Here is a 17,162-nt window from a genome sequence, read left to right as displayed (position 1 = left end):
GTGGTTATACAGTTGGTGGGGTGGAAGTATGTTAGATGCTGCCTTAGAGAATACGTCCTTAAATTTCCGGTGTTGATTAGGCAGTTTTTACTCCACTAGTTCTTTATCTATAAGCCCGCTTTCCTATCCGCTAAGCTTACTTTCCTTTTCCTTAATTATTTGGTTAATTTTGTATAGGCTAGTCGTAAAGGTAACGGTATTAGGCTAAACTAGGTTCCGGTAGAATCCTATAGCGCCAATATAGCAGACATTAACTGGTGGGAGGTCCGTGGGTTTCTTTAACGTCCGTTAGGCCGTGGTTTGCGGTATAGGGTTTATGGTCTTCCTCAGCTCACGTTCTATTTTCCGTAAGTTGTCCTTCCTATTTATTAGTTTAGTGTGGCGTCCGATATCCCTAGCTTTCCTTTATAGCTTTATAGGGTTCTCTGTAGGGAACTTAGCTAGGTTATTACCGACTTCCTAGGTCTTTAGTACGGGTAGCATAATATAGGTAGTCTGGGGGCGGTGTAGTATATGGATCCGTTGCGGGTTAAGCTGTACATCCTTCTTAAAGGCCTAATCTCTGCGTATAGCATCGGCCTAGTAAATGGTATTGATCTGGGGCCGTATGAGGTTTTCTATTATAATGCTGATTTCTTTTATAAAGGAAGGGGTTAGGGGTAGAGTTTCGGGCTAAATAAGCTGTCTACTCCGTACTTCGAGCTGTAAGCCTAAATAGGCTAGCTATTTTCTTTTTAAGATTATATTATGGCTTCCTAAGTCTATAATGAGAAAGGGGACGTTATACTGCCTTCGTCCGTTAACGCGGAGGTGGATCCGCAAGATAGTTGTAATAGGTGGCCCTATCCGTCCGTTATAACCGCGAATAGGGATTAGTTTAGGCAGTTCTTTAAGGGGTGCATTTAAAAAGTCAGCCAGTTTTGCAGCGCACTTTGTGTTAATTAAGGTAAAGGCATTTATTCCTGAGTTAGCTAAAGCAGAGGTTAAAACTTAATATCTATTGCGAAATAAAGTATAAGGGATAGTGCAGCTTTTTCTACTAACTAGCCAACCCAGATCGATATGTGATATATCGATCCCTTTTAACCCTAGAGAGGAGTCTTCCTCTAGGGTTCCTCTTTTTCCGGCTCCGTACTGTCCTCCTGAATTAATAGGACCTCGTTTATCCTTGCCTTTATTAGGCAGTTCCTTATAGGGTGGCCTGTTTAACCGCACGAGAAGCAAGCTCCTTGATTGCTGAGGGCCTGTATACGGGGGTCGCTGTATATAGGCTGGGTGTACACTGGGCCCGCAGTAGGGGTAGCTGCGCGGCTAGCTGCCGGGTTAGCTGTAGGAGTTGCCGATCGTGCCGGGGCACTATAGGCCGTACTCGCAGTACTTGCGGCCTGGTTTGCAAGGTTTCTAGTTTTTAGCCGGTTGGCGCGTGCCTTAATTTAATGGAGGCCTTAATTAATAGCTAAGCAATAGTCCGTAAGTTCCTTTAATGTCTGTGCCGTAGTATAAGCTGGTAATACGGCCCGCTGTAGGTCTAGGGTAAGCTTGTTAAAGAGGTCTAGCAGTAGGTCTTCCTGGGGGATCTAGGCCTGTCCGGCTAGGTGTAGAAAGCGGGTTTAGAAGGCCAAAAAGGTCTCCGTTGTTTTCATGTTTAGGCTTTTATAGTTAAGGCAGGCGTTTTATACTTTAAAAGGGTCCTCATAAATAGAAGATAAGTGTTTAATCATTTCTTTTTTAGAGATAAAGGGGTCTGCTAAGTCTTTAGTGTATCGCGGGCGTAAATGCGTCTGGGCGTCTCTGCCAGTACGGCCGAAGACGTAGGCCATTCTGGCTTAGGCGTTAGGGAAGTGGTCTGTATTAACTTCAAGCTTATCCCGTAATTAGAGCTTCCAATTGTTAAATATAGGGTTGGTTCCGTCTATAAGTAGTGGGGGGTCCGCGACCTTTGCTGACCGCTTCGGTGCTATATGGGCCTTAGTGGATTTACTAAGGCGCTAGGATAGGGCCTGAAGGACTATAGTAAGTCTTTGGTTGTCTAATGATGACTCATTATTAGATATAGGGGTATCTCTAGCTTTGAGCAGCTCTTGCAATTGTTTAATTTCGGCATTAGCAGCCGCAAGCTCCGCCTAGGGGGTTGAAACGTTAATTATTTCTTTATCTAAAGTATTTAAGGGTCCTGCAGCTGCTTTACCTGCAGCTGTGGTTCGTGGCATGGTGGTAGGGGTATTGGGTAATTCCGGGTAATTTCTTCAGGGGTTCTAGTCTGTGCGTGTCTTGTAGGTCCTTTCCTTAGGGTTCTGTTCTTTTCTTTTAGGTCCTGTCCTTGTGGTCCTGGTAATGTCCTTAGGGTCCTGTTCTATGTTTTTGTAGATATATTTAAGTTCCTTCTTAGGAAGAAAGAGTAGAGTGAGCTTTAGATAATGTTAGCGACTCAGTTAATCGAGGCATGAGCACGGTATGAGGGACGTGTAAGCCTGTATAATTGGATTGTCTATAAACGAGAATCTAAAGCTAAAGAAAGGAAAGGAGAAGAAGGGGAGCGCCGCTTGAAGCTATATACGATCTTCGCGTCACGTGACCGCAATATGCGGCAATCTGTGGCAACTTGCCAGTGCGTAGTTCTGCCAAGTTCTGCCAGTGCCGTAACAACTATCCTAATAAGACAGATTTAATGGTATACACGAAGTCCTTAACTAGTTGATCGCCATCTACCTTAGGTAGTTTAACCTTCTTATAGTTGTTATATACCTTCTCCTACTTATAAAGCCACTTCTTAATATTCTAACTCTTTAGGGCTTTCTTTATTTTTAAATATTGGGTAGCTAGATTAACCTTCTAAGCGTTATTAGTTGGAGTAACTGCCTGCTTAAGTAACATAAGGATATTATAGACGGTATTTCCTTTAAAGGTGTAGTTGATATAGTTATAGGAAATAGTGCTAATAATATAGGTGCGTAGAGACTTAAGGGCTGCTTTCTCTTTCTTATACCGCTTATAAGCACGGTTATACTATTTTTGTAAAGCTTAAAGCTCTTCCTTCTTGCCTTTATTAAGGGCTGAGAACGTAGTCTTCTAAGGATTAATAACTAATGGTAATGGCTCTAACGGCGCTCTATATCTAGGTAGATTATTTTTCTTAATATCTGGATTAATGTACTCCTATATACTCTTACCGTTAGCTCTATACTTAACTATACCAATCTATTAGTCCCAATTGTTTAGGCCTGCTAGAATTATAGTATGCGTCGTAATAAGGGTTTTGGATTGTTAAGAGGACATTTTAAGGCCTCTACTGTTTAGTTAACGATAGGGTAATTAGGGTTTTAAATTAAAGATAATATAGTAGATGGCCCGGGCTTATAACTGTCGGACGGACAAGTTACTCATAAGAACTCTGTCGATTGAAGCTGGCTCTAGAAGCTCTCTATATACATGNCGTTGGGGCAAAAGACTGACGACGACACTAACGACGACACTGACGACGATTTGGAACTATTACTTAATCGCCACCAGGTCGACATTGCCACTCAGTCGGTGATAGGTAATGAATAGGTAATAGAAAATAGATAGTAAGACATACGATGGCAAGAAACAGGGTGTGAGTCATAAGGTGGTACTTGACAGTGACCTCAACGTTCGACACAAAGCGCCCTCGCTTGTTGACAGAGCGCCGCCAAGACCCATGCTTAACCTCAACTATAAAAGTGAAGCGAAACCCCCCGCGCACCGGCCGGATTCTCTCCCATCCCGGAGCCTCGGCGCACGCCGTGTCCAGTCTTATCTACAGTAAAACCTGGTTATAACAATGGTGGCGTTTTTAGATATGTTAATCGTTATAGCCAGATAATCGTTTTATCCCGATTACAATACAATAACGTTACATTAACTTATTTGAGCGCATTTTCGATTAATACACCACCAGCATGATGTCTGAGGCCTTGATCTATGGACTACCCCTTCCCAAAGAAGCTGGTAATAGGCCGCTGAGTGGTATTGAGGATTCGCGGCCTCTTAGATAGAGGGTAGTTAGCAGCACGGTCTCTCTCACGTCCACTGTGCCCACGCCCTAGCCTAACGCTATCCAGGTAGTTAAATCTCTGTAAGAGAGACTTAGAAACTGTTAATTGTAATATCTGCCTCCTAAACTTAGCAAAAACCCACATTTTTATTTGTTTTTGTAATAGGGAAGAATTGTGGTGGTACCGTGGTGGTAATTGCGGATTGCCTTGCGTTCAGCATCTAACACGCCGTAACAACGCGACCAATTGGGATTTTTGTATTAAAGTATAGTAGTTGGTAAAAAACAAAATGCGGCGGATTAATTGCGCGTGTTACAATAATAATATTTGAACGTTGTAATAGTAAATTTTAATAATTAAAGTTGTAGTGTAAGCCGGCTAGGAATGCTAGAAACTTAATACCAAAACATTAGCTATACCAATTTAGGTAAGGGGAAACAAACAACATTGTCGGAATCTAGGTTATTGTTATTTACACCTAAAAAAGGTAAAAAAGCAGTGGTACAATTGTAATAAAGGGGTAATCGTTATATGCCGAAATCGTTATAACCAGGTTGTACTGTATGGCATACTTTTCATCCCAGAGCTATGTAGAATTGGGTCGACGTTCTGCTCCTATTCGATGAAGAACCGGGTCGGTCGCTGCTTTCTCCATTCAGTTCCACAACACAAGGCCGAACCGGGAGCTCGTGAGATATTGAAGTTGATCGAGAGTTTCTAGCAGAACTTGGTGATGTGGGAGCCCGAGCCTCTGCCTTAAGAATTTTTCCTCGGCCATCTGCAGCGATGATCTTGAGCTGGCCAGCCTCGTGCCACACTGACATGGATAAGCCTGAAATGTCCCTTGCTGTTTCTTTTAATTGAGATTTCCATTTCTCAGATTTCTTGAAGAATGCCAGACCTCCTTTGACGCCTTTCAAGACTAAGAGCCGCATTTCTTCTTTCTCTACCATGATGCAATAAAACCCATCAGGAGAGATGGTCCCAAGGAGTGCGCTTCTTCCAATCAAATCTTCTGGTATAGAGTATTTGCAAGGCTCATATGGACGGATATCGAACCTCAGTGGTCCAACCCGCTCTATGTAGCTGCAAACCTGAGATCCGGGAACTTGGTCAGCCGTGACAAAGATGTAGGGACTACCCGATGAGGAAAGGAATGGAACCACCGAGGTGATACGCCCTCGATTGATCTAAGGCTTGTCAGCAAGCTCCCCGAATATGTCTTTCGTGATGGCTCACTGAATCTCCCGACACAGATGTTCCTTCCGGTTGCCAAGAGATGTCCACTCCACACCCGCGTCCCAGTCCTCGTAAATCCCAGCAGTATATCATGTTTGAGGAGTTTACGCCAAATACAAGGGGATGATTTGGGTCATTCAATAAGCTTGGAGAAAATGCGACCAGCCGAATCGATCCTGTATTGACGGTGCATTTAAGTGTCACGGCGCGCTTATTCATCGTCCAGCAATTGCCCCAAGATAAGCTAAAAATCCTCACCGCAGTCTCGCCTTGACCACCAACTGCAATCCATCCCCATGATCGACCATTTGGGTCTGTCCATTCGCGTTCGAAGATATTCAATGAATGCGGGATCCATGTTCCACCTAGGCTAATGCTTCCAGTATGAATGGGATGGGTTATATCGATATTCTCGCTCTCAGAGAGTCCATAGACGATCAACGAGCTAGTTGTTAATATAGCGACAACACTTTGCGATATAGCGACCTCCTGGATCTTTTCATGCTCCGGAAGAGATGATGAGCGTATCGTTTGACATGCATCGAGCACGTGACCAGTCGTGAGAAACCCAAGATCAAACATGCGAATCTCGTTACGCGTAGCACAAACCAGCCATTTCCCGTTTGGTGAGATAGCAGTTGAAATGTAAGAAGTCCACCGGTGATGTGCTACCCGGTATTCGGAACGACCTGCCAAAGAGATATCCGGTGTTCGTGACCCGATCGTGGCATCTGACCTCCGATTCTCACATCCGTTGAGATTGGGACTCGATAACGCCATCGCTTCTGTCGAGGTAGAGTGGTATGATTACAACCATTCTGAAGCCCTGTTAAGACATCATGCTTGAGCCATGATGATTGAGATTTCTAATAAGGAAAGACATTGAAGTTGGAGGTCGCGAAGCGGGGTTATCACTAAGAGATGGAGAAGTAGGCGTGCATTAGGGTAAAGATAGTGCCATTGCTGTGAGAGGCTCTTCTGGCCTCCAGAACACACGCTGCCTACTCCTACTTGGGGATGGCTTAGACGAGGGAAAGGGCTGAGCCACCACCTACACTATCGAAAGCTGGGATGAATAGCTCAGGCTCAATCCTAATCCTGAGTTTCGCCCTCTTCGACGTGTCCAGAGTCGTCATGGTGAGGCTGTCCAATCATGAGCCTTGATCTTCGGTTGGCTTATCCATAGCCTCTTCGGCGCCGATAAAAGCGGCGGAATAACGGCACGGGCCACAAACACCAGATTTTCGGCCACACCTTGATTTCTATATACAATTAAACGCTCAATTCATGCTCAATACTGTGTTATCTGCCCATTTGCACGCCGGCAATCTTGGGAGTGTTTTGGTGCGCGTATTGTTGTTTGTTGTGATTGTTTAGGGGGGTGTTTTGGTGTTTGTGGCCCGTGCCGTTATTCCGCCGCTTTTATCGGCGCCGAAGAGATAGCATATCAATACCCTATCACGATTAATTAAATACGCCATCAATACTTAACAACTTTACTCCGCAGTGTCTGCCTAACGCCAGGGCAGATTTTTGATATGAAATGCAGGCCAAGCACAGAGGAGTGGAATTTTCCGCATCGCATGAAAGGAAGGCAAACGACTACGCAATCTCCAGAAACCGCATCCAGCGCCAGATTTCTTGGTTGACATACGTTTCAAGAAGCGGCAAAAGTACAACACAGCCTGAGTCCTTCGCTCAACTGGGCTTAGGGTGCTTCAGCCTTGTGCGCGAGCATCTTATATTCTCGCTCTACGCTACACGACCTGAATGCATATTATTCACTCTGAAATCGCCTTCGGGCTTTCAATTCTTGCATTCGAAACTCGTCATGGGTAATGCACAAAGCTCACAACGATCGCGGCCTCTGAATCGAAGTCCATACTTCGTTTACTCATTTGAACATCTCGACCGTGTCTTGAAAAGACCTCACTTAGTCGGTAAGGCTGGGAACTTTCTGAGATATACCTGATACTGACAACTAGAAGGCATCGGAATATCGGGATGTGTAGGAGCAGGTATGATGTCTTCCGAACAAAATAGGACCTAGCTTATTACTTCAGGCATTTTCGTAACTTCCGGCAGTCTCATCGCTATGACTGGATCTCTGGGCGGGCCTTTGGCTTATGTCGTTGCTGGAGGCACCGTTGCATGTGTCATGTACACGATGAGCGAGATGGTAGCTAGTAGGCCTCTTACTGGAGCTTTGATCGATTTCCCGCATACGTTCTTAGATCCCGCTTGCGGGTTTGCAGTAGCAGCATCATATGCGTGAGTTCGACTTTCATGAACCCCATCAGACTTCCGGATGATCCTGGAAATTGACTTAATGATAATGCAGTCTAGCAAACATTTGTTCCATGGTGACTCTGACAGAGCAATCTACGGAATTAACAGGACTTCTGAGGCAGAACCCGGGCAGACCCAGCCTTGGAGCCAAAATTGGGCTTGATGCTTTCTTTATATTCTTGACCGCCTTCTCACATTGCCTAGGAGTTAAGGTACAACCCATGCTCGTATTGCAATATATCAACACTGACTGAAGCTCAGCTCTACGGCCGAATCGAAAGGGTATTTTAAATTCATTGTAATTGATGAAAGAAGTCTTGCTCACATAACTTTCGCAGGTCATCATGTGGTTCAAGTTCTGTTTGGTCTTCCTCGTCACCATATTGATGATCATTGTGAATGCAGGAGGTGCGCCAATCCCTGCCTCTCCAATTATGTCTCTATCAGGGCTAAAATATCATATAGGTGGAGGACCAAGAGCCACTCCATATAACGCAAATTATACCACATACGGTTTTACTCCTGGATTCAAACCCGTTGGATTCGAGAGCGTTACACGCAATCTCACCCTTTCGATAAGCGGAACTGATGACGGTAACTTCGGGATCGGAAAAGCGGGAGGGCGGTTATTTGCTTTCTTAACAGCAGTGACATTGGCGATGTTCAGCTGCATGGGAGGCGACATCATTATCATGACGGCAGGCGAGGCTCAAGAACCTTGGACCGATCTCCCAGCTGTCACGTCGTTCGTATATCTAATACCGCTCTCCCTTTACCCCTTCGTGCTTCTTTCGGCCGGAGCGAACGTCAACTACGCAGACCCGAACCTTGCAAAAGTTTGGGGGCCAGTGAGTGTATCTCAATCCCCTTTCGTCACAGCAGTGCAGTATTCCTCACTGCATGGACTTCCGTATGCTCTTAACTTCTTCTTCGTCATCTCAGCATACACGGCAGCGTAAGTGACAATTAACAAACTAAGGCTGGATGTATCAGCGGATTCTGACCTTAAGAAAGAAATACTGCTATGTACGTAGCATCTCGCGCGGTGTTTATGTGCGCTCAGAACTATCTTCCTCGATGGTTTGCGAAGCGTTTTGGCCGAACTAACAATGGGGGAACACCACTCTGGGCAATCGGCTTCTGCTCAGTGTTAGGATTTCTCTCCTTAGTCGGCTTAAGCAACGATGAATATTCTCAGGTACGTCCTCTCCATCAATCATAAAAATACATACTCATGATATTTCCCAGCCACGAATCACCCTTTCGGAATTTTACACTGGATCCGTTACATGCGTATACATCTGTGAATGCCTGGCCTTCCTCAAATTCAAGGCTGGGCTTGATCGACTGGCCAAACTAAAGATCCTCAGCCGCGATGACCCACTGTACATCTCAAGACTATTCAAGTCGAGATGGCAACCACTGCCTGCATTCATTGGCATCATCGGATGCTCATTCGTCATAGTATGGTCAGGAGTACCACCATTGTTCATCATTGCTGCTAGGCGTAACTTGACGTCCTCTTCCGATTTGAAGAAGAATGTCGCTCTTGCTTTCGATGTCATTGGAGCATATATCGGGGTTCGTAAATCCTTACATGCAGTGATCTTTTTGGACTGGACTGGAGTGGATTTGAGCTCAAATCCACTCCAGTCCAAATTGTGGTTTAGCTCGTTCCTAAACAGGGCTAGCGCTTGCCTATTAAGGCTAGCAATCCACTCCACTCCACTCCACTCCAACTTTGGTCCAGTCCAAAAAGATCACTGCTTACATGTTCATGATTGAGAAGCTAATTGTGATCAAGCCTATCATCTTCCTCTTGTTCTACTCCATTTATAAATATGTTTTCCCGCGTTCCGAAAGCGTTGATGTGCGTCATCTCACCGTCGACAAATACGTCCTCCCCGATGTTGACGCATTCGAGGAAAACCGACTAAATGATAACCCGCACCGGGTGGATAGCGCCGTGCATCCACAGCCCGGCCTACATATCTATCAATTATCCGACATCGAGGGACAAACACCAAGAACAGCCGATGCGCCTATGAATAACGGCAAAGCTGCTGTTGGAAATTCGTCTCCAGAAGCCGATGGCACCGAATCAGAGGAGATGGATGCGGAGGAGGAAGCACAACGGGCACGGCAACGAGAAAGGCAGCATATACTAGAAGTGTTGGAGAAGAGACCCACAAGACGGTCACGTGGCTTTTGGAGGGAGCTTTGGAGCTTTATCGTTTCAGATTAGTCTAGTGAAGTTCTATTGTTCGGAAGACTTTGATTCTCCCCACTTATCATTACTCACAAGTTCATGAATCAAAATCCGCAGCACACCTAGGAATTATGCAGCGGATACTTGCAGATTGCTATCCGACTAACGCGTACATATCCGACTAGTTGGGCTTCAACGACATTTGCTTCCAACACATCCATCCGTCAGCGCAGAATTATGTATAAGACGAAGAGCAGCTGAAGTGTAGTATCCATCATCATCCCATTACCACTGAAACAAACCTCGGTCAACACACTAATAACATATTTGATTAGGTAAAACGAAGGAGGAGGTGAAGGGCCGACGTTAATGCCATAGTGGCTGAGTATTACATTGATCTTTTAAATGAAGTGGGTCTCTTTCCCCACCTCTATGTCTCGTCATCAATGCTTGGTGAGCTCCCCTGAGATGTGCCCGAATCCCACCGATTGATCTTCTGGAAAGCAATTTTATCTCGTATGCGGCTCATGCTTAGATGCGCTGCATCGCGGAAATCCGGAGAATTAGTGGAGGGTACAAGTCCGACTGACTGACTGATTTTATTTACCCTGACCTCTCCCGTGGGATATGTAGGCTACTACTACTGAGATCTAACGTTCTACAGCTATTCTATATAGTATTGCTACATGCACGAAATTTTAGCCTCGTTGTGGCCTGCGATGTTCGCCTTGCCCGCGGCTCCTGTACTGGGGCCGCTCTAGAGCCCTTGATGTGAATCTCTTGGACGCTTCCGCGAAGTCAAGTACCGCGTCTAGGACGCTATTATTGATGGTCTATCCTTTTGCTCTTCCGTGGGGTCTTCCTCCAAGCATTTTTGCAGTATTATTAAATGCGTCTCCTATTTTATTCCGGAGCTGCTACCTTATTTCTCTTAGTTTTAGGTAGTTAACTAGGATGTATATACTACTATCTCTTTTACCCTATATTCATATTTATTCTCTTCGCTAAAGCGATAAATTCTAATATATAAGGCTAGCTATAAGTATTCTATCTAGAGTTATATTAATAGGTATACTCTATTCTATTACTAAGAACTATAGAGCTTCTATATATATACTTAAATAGAAGTTCTTTATCTATTCTATAAAGGTGCTTGTCCTTCTCTATAGATTACTATTTTATTTTCTATTTCTCTTATAGTTTCTTTTTATTCTATCTCTTCTATAAAGAAGAAAGATATTAGAATATATATATCTTCTTAGAGCTAATTACTTCTTTTACTAGGCTATTAGCTATATTATTACCTAAAATTCTCTTATGTATAGATATCTATTAGAAATGTTATATCGTCGTTATATCCAGCGCCAGCGGGCCATAGAAACACGTTCTAAGAACTACCTCTGCCTGTAGTAACTGACGCGCCTTGCTAGTAAGACTAGTAGGTGTTACGGCCCTATTACGGACCTAACGCATGCACTACGGACCGGCCTCTACGGCCAACGTTTACCGGCCCTGTACCTTTATAGTCAAGCAAGATCGGGAAAATCTAAGGGCAGCATTTAAAAGAGCACAACAGGTAGGCCATAATTAGTCCCAAAGATCTTGAGGTTAGCCGCCGTAAGGTGGCCTTAAGGGAACTACAGACTGTTTACGGATAGGGGTTTTAGCGCAGGCATATGACTAGAGAACTATATAAAGCCAACACTTTAAGCAGCGTTGCTATTCTTTCTCTTTCCTTTCTCTAGCCTTAAATTTTTGTTAATAAACAATTTAATTGTACAGGTTTGCATGCGTGTCTATGCCTGCTAGTGCTTTAATTAACTAAGTTTCTAATATTATCTAAAGCTTAACCTACCCTTTTTTATTTTAAAAAAAGAACTTAAATATATCTATAGATATAGAGTAGAACCGAAGCAGAACTTTCACTAAAATAGAATTTTGAAAAAACTTATATATACTAGTACCCCAAAAAACTACCGGAAATTACCTAACACCACTATTACTATTACTATATCTAGAAATATAGCTACCGGCAAAGTAGCTACAGAACCCTTAAATACCTCTAATACTAAAATAACCGCTATTTTAAATTTCTAGAAAGAGCTGGCTGCGGCTAATGCCGAAATTAAATGGCTAAAAAGTCTACTTATAGCTAAAAATACTCCAACCTCTTGCAATATGTTACTAAATACTAGTAGGCTTATTATAACTTTTAAGGCGCTATTTTAGTGTATTACCGAAACTTCTAAATCCCGTATAGTACTGTTATAGTCTATAAAGGTTGCGAACCCCCTATTACTAATAGATAGAACTAATTCTGTATTTAATAACTAGAAGCTCTAGCTGCGGGGCAAGCTTAAGGTTAACGCTAACAACTTTTCCACTACTAAAGCTAAAATAATCTATAGTAAAACCTAGTTATAATAATGGTGGCGTTTTTAAACATATTAATTGTTCTAGCTAAAGAATTATTTTACCCCGATTACAATATAATAACATTATATTAACTTATTTAAGCGTATTTTCGTTTATTACACCACTAGTCTAATATCTAAGACCTTATCTATAGACTATCCCTTTCTAAAGAAGCTGGTAATAGGCCGCTAAGTAGTGTTAAGAACTCGGCAGCCTCTTAGATAGAGGGTAGTTAGCAGCATGGTGTCTCTTACGTTTACTATGCCTACGCCTTAGCCTAACACTATCTAGGTAGTTAAATCTTAATAAAAGAGACTTAGAAACCGTTGATTGTAATATCTACCTGTCGGAACATTAATTACGTGACATAGTTACGGGACTACAAAGCGAGACTAACTGTCTGACCTTGGAGCAACCCTTTCTTCTAAACAACAATCAACTACCAACTTCAACACCGCATACGTACCACTACAAGTAATATTCGTGCACGTTAATAAAGAGAGTTATACCGACACTAATTAGTAGACGTACAGATCAGGAAATATATAATAGCTAGCGCTTAAGAAGTAGTACTAGAAACAGTTTACGATCGCCTAGTTCTTATCTATTTTATTAAAGAAGAAAGCTATATTACCCTTAAAGCTCAAGACCACATATCAACTTAACTGCTGACGCGTCAGATCGCCTAGAGAATTGTATTTTTACTCAGAGAAGATTACAACCTCCCTTAAGCTTAAGAGAATTTATACTAGCTTTACAGCTAATATAACAGATCGCTAAAAGAATAGCAATCTTACTAAGAACACTTTACAGGCCCAACGGCTATAGAGAACGTACATACTACCCTTAACCTTAACCTTAACCTTAACCTCAACCTTAACCCTTAACCTTAACCTTAACCTCAAACCTCAAACCTTAAACCTTAAACCTTTATAACCTCCACCTAAACGCACACTGCTTTACACTATAATAGAGTAATAAGAAAAGATATCAAAGCATGGTAATGGAATCACTGCTGCTATAGCTTCTAAAGATAAGCTAGGAGACTACGTAGCAATAAAGGTCTACATACACATATAGGAGAACTTTACAGACTACATACTATAGACAGTATTTAAGGAGGAATTTAAAGGCTTTACCACTAAGGATTTTAAACGTATACGAACCGATATAAGAGTAAAGTTACGCATCCATCTACTTAAGAGAGGAGTATATATCGGAAAGTATAATAACAGATATTTAATCTCAGAAGCACTATTTAACCTCCTCTAAGAAGAAGAGTTTTATAAATAGACGGACGAAGAGATTGGTTTAGTACTTAATAATATTAAGCCAATAATCACTATAGCTCTACAAGACTAACTTAATTTAACCTTAAACAAGCTTACTATAGCTCTACCGGCGTTAACACCTTTTTATAGTCCCTTACTAGCTATATAAGCATTACCAGCTCTTCTACCAGCTATTCCAACTGCTGTACCGCCAACTACTCCAATCGCTACACCACCAGCTACTCCGATTACTGTACCGCCAGCTACTCCAATTGCTACCCCTACTACCCCTGCTACCCCTCCCGGTCCTTAATCCTCCAATTATAACCAAATCCACACTCTTATTAACCAATTACTATAGTTGCAGCAACCACAGCAGCCGCAACAGCTACCCATATATACACTACCTAAACTAGTCGTGCCTAGTATAGAGCAAGGACCTAGGCAAGGGCCTAAATACAGCAAGAAGGTGGCTATAATTATAAAGATCTATATAAACGACCAAAAGTACAATGGAGTTAGTAACAGCTTTAACTTCAAGTTAACCATCTTTTATAACATCTATAAGAGATCTGGCTTGCCACCAGAAGGCTACACAGTAGCATTCCCTAGCATGCTAAAAGAGCTTACTTAGGACCACTACTATAACAGTAACCTTAAGTCAAGACCTTTTACGGAAGCCTATAACTACATACAACAGTTCTTTAAAGGGCCAGAATACTACCGCAAGAACCTTACGGAGTAGAACAGCATAACCCTCTAAGGAGTTATGGACGAGAACCCTAACAAGTTAATCTATTAAAACTTCTAACTGCTTATAGACAAGCTACTAAAATAACGTTATAGACTACACCCAAACTTCCATATAAACCGCATTCTTATAAATAAGCTGGTTACTGCTTACTAAGGAGTACTAGTATGCCGTATTACTATCTCTAACCCTTTAGAAGACCTCTCTTAGTTAATCAGCAAACTACAATCCTCCATTATTGCGTAGGAAAAAGAACACCCCCCACAGGCCTTAATAAGATCGTCTTACTAAGCTTTTTTTATAAATTAACGCTACTACTAAAATAACCAGAATCGAGACCAAAACACTAACCGCTATAGCAGCAATCGCCCCTATAGAACTAACGGCAGACTAAAGGCCAAGTGCTACGTCTATAAGAAGGAGGACTGCCGTTTATAGAAACACACAGAGGAGGAGCGTAATTGGTCCAGAGATAATTATAAGAGACGCTTTACTAATATTAAGGGCCGTAATAAGGGTAACTTTAACAACTACTTTAAGCAATACGTTGCTGCTTGCGAAAAAGATAAAGATAATAATTTAGACTTTAAAGCCTATATATAAGACGCTAAAGACGCTAACAACTCTAGAAACAATGCCGGAGAACCTAATAATAGTTCTGCCTATATTACCACCTTTAGAACACTTACTATAGAGGAAGCAACCTCTATAAGCGTAGAGCTAGCTAATAAGGCTTATATATACTTGCTCACGGCTTCAGAACTTACCACAGAGTCTACCATAGAACCTCACACAGAGACCGACCTATTTGCCTACAGTACGGCTACAACCACAGCGTCACGATACACCTTAACGGTCTTTATAGGAATTATAATTAATATAGGTGCTTCGCGTAAGTCTACGGCTAGCTACGGCCAATTCCAAGCTTTACAGGCCGTAGATAAGTCCGTAAGTCTTAACACGTCAACTAAGGGTTAAGTAACTGTTTAATTCGGAATCAAAGTATCTATGTCTATCGGAACTATAGACATCAACAGCCCTATAGGCAAGGTATAATTCTATATCGTTAAAGCAGATACCCCTTTCCTACTTTGCTTAGCAAATATAGATAGACTTTATATTAAATACGATAACCTAAAGGACGTCATCATCACTCGCACTAAAAGGGTGCCAGTAGTTAGACGATTTAGCCACCCATTTCTCTTATAGAGCTTCTCCTTATAGTTCTATTTAGTTAAGTCTTTTAATACAAACCCTTGCTACTTAACTAACGTAGAACTACGACGTCTACACCATCGGTTTAGTTACCCGTCAGTTAATAGACTGCAAAAGCTTCTTAATAAGGCTGGCCACGGCTATAACACTAATAGATCCGCTATTAAAGAGCTAACTAGACTCTGCTACTATTGCTAGAAGTATAGCAGATCTCTAAGTAGATTTCGCTTTACCCTATAAGACGACGTTAATTTCAATTACAATATTATCGTCGACATTATGTATATCAGCGGCTCCCCCCTACTACACGTAGTCGACGAAGTAACTCAATTTTAAGCTGGTAGATAGCTACGAGATATCAGCACCAAGCACACTTAGGACATTCTACGGATGTGCTAGATTAACAGCTACTTAGGACTACTAGACTTAATTACCACAGACGCCAGGAAGAACTTTGTTAGCAAGAAGTTTAAGCACTACGCTGCCACTATGGGAGTAACTACAAAGTCAGTTCCAGTCAAATCACACAATTCCATTAGAATGGTAGAGCGCTACCACGGTCCGCTACGACAAGCCTACCAAATCATTACGACTAAAATCCCTAAAATCAGCAAGGAGATGGCCCTACAAATAGCCTTTAAAGCTATTAATGACACGGCTAGCCTAGAAGGCCTAATCCCTATACTCCTAGTCTTCGGAGCCTACCCCTAAATAGTTAAATTAGACGCGCCATCACCTTTAGTTATATAGCAAGCTACGGCTATTAAGAAAGTAATAGTAGAAATCTAGAAGCTATAAGCTGAACAATAGATCGCTAACGCTCTTAATATGCAAAACGGACCACAAACTAACGCCATTTACGGCCTCCCACCTAGTTCGCCTGTCTTAGTCTAGAGAGAAGGCAATACTAGCCAGAGTGGTTATTGGGATAGGCCATATACGCTACTTACCGTTAACGGTAAGACCTGTACCGTAAAGCTACCAAATAGGCCTACAACCTTCCGCTCTATAGTTATAAAACCTCACCTACTGGACCTATAAGACCTAGTTAAACCACAAGAGCCTGTTAAATCAGCTAAACCTCAATCGTTACCTAAAGCTGAACTACAGCTACCGCCAAAGCGAGGTAGAGGTCGCCCCCGTAAATACCCATTGCTTACGGCTGTTATAGATACGGCTACTACAAACGCTATAATAGATATAGGTGCTTTTACGGGTGATATTGCAGATATCGCCGATATCGCTATCTACTTACAGAACGATAATAACACCTAATTCAGCGCTTTACGATAAAAGGAGGTTATAGGCCTACTCGAGAAAGGCGTCTTTAAGATCATTAAGCTACACGATATACTAAAGGGGGTTAGACTCTTTAACTTACGGTTTATTAATAAAATTAAGAATAAGGGAACCGATAGAGCCTTTAAGAAATTACAACTTATTATATAGGCCTATAATAATTTAAAGAAAGAGCTAGTTCTTACTTAGTTACCAACAATTTAACGGGTTAGCCAGCGGCTAATTCTCTATATCGCTACTATGCTACTATAGACACAACTCTACCTCTAAGATATCTTATAAGCCTACGTCCAGTCTACTATAAACCTAAACCGCGAGTTTTACGTATAACTACTATATAAGCTAAATAAACAATTAGGAATTAATACGGACTCCATTCTAAAGGTTATAAAGCCACTTTACAGAGTACCTAAAGCTAGAAACCACTGGTTTAAAACCTACTATTTATACTACGTTAA

At 42.2% G+C, this 17,162-nt stretch overlaps 2 protein-coding genes across 2 annotated transcripts; one reads left to right on the top strand and one right to left on the bottom strand.

The window, feature by feature from the left end:
• Positions 1-4,264: 4,264 nt before the first annotated feature.
• On the bottom strand, positions 4,265-6,124 carry K441DRAFT_621961 (uncharacterized protein). The gene is made up of 2 exons (XM_067645986.1): positions 5,256-6,124; positions 4,265-5,206 (listed from the first exon to the last, which is right to left on the bottom strand). The coding sequence occupies exons 1-2, from the start codon at positions 6,033-6,035 to the stop codon at positions 4,592-4,594; spliced, it is 1,395 nt and encodes a 464-aa protein (XP_067497408.1). The 5' UTR covers positions 6,036-6,124; the 3' UTR covers positions 4,265-4,591.
• A 962-nt stretch (positions 6,125-7,086) lies between these two features.
• Positions 7,087-9,789, top strand: K441DRAFT_690820 (uncharacterized protein; the record flags this gene model as incomplete). The annotated part of the gene is made up of 10 exons (XM_067652423.1): positions 7,087-7,195; positions 7,244-7,273; positions 7,319-7,526; positions 7,597-7,756; positions 7,806-7,826; positions 7,883-7,952; positions 8,010-8,499; positions 8,559-8,742; positions 8,793-9,125; positions 9,349-9,789. 10 exons carry the CDS (start codon positions 7,087-7,089, stop codon positions 9,787-9,789), a joined length of 2,046 nt encoding a protein of 681 aa, XP_067497407.1.
• Positions 9,790-17,162: the final 7,373 nt, after the last annotated feature.

This window comes from Cenococcum geophilum (genome assembly GCF_001692895.1).
Source record: "Cenococcum geophilum 1.58 unplaced genomic scaffold K441scaffold_77, whole genome shotgun sequence".
Lineage (NCBI taxonomy): Eukaryota > Fungi > Ascomycota > Dothideomycetes > Gloniales > Gloniaceae > Cenococcum > Cenococcum geophilum.
The sequence above is the reverse complement of the archived record's forward strand: the minus strand, read 5'-3'. Positions and strand labels throughout refer to the sequence as shown.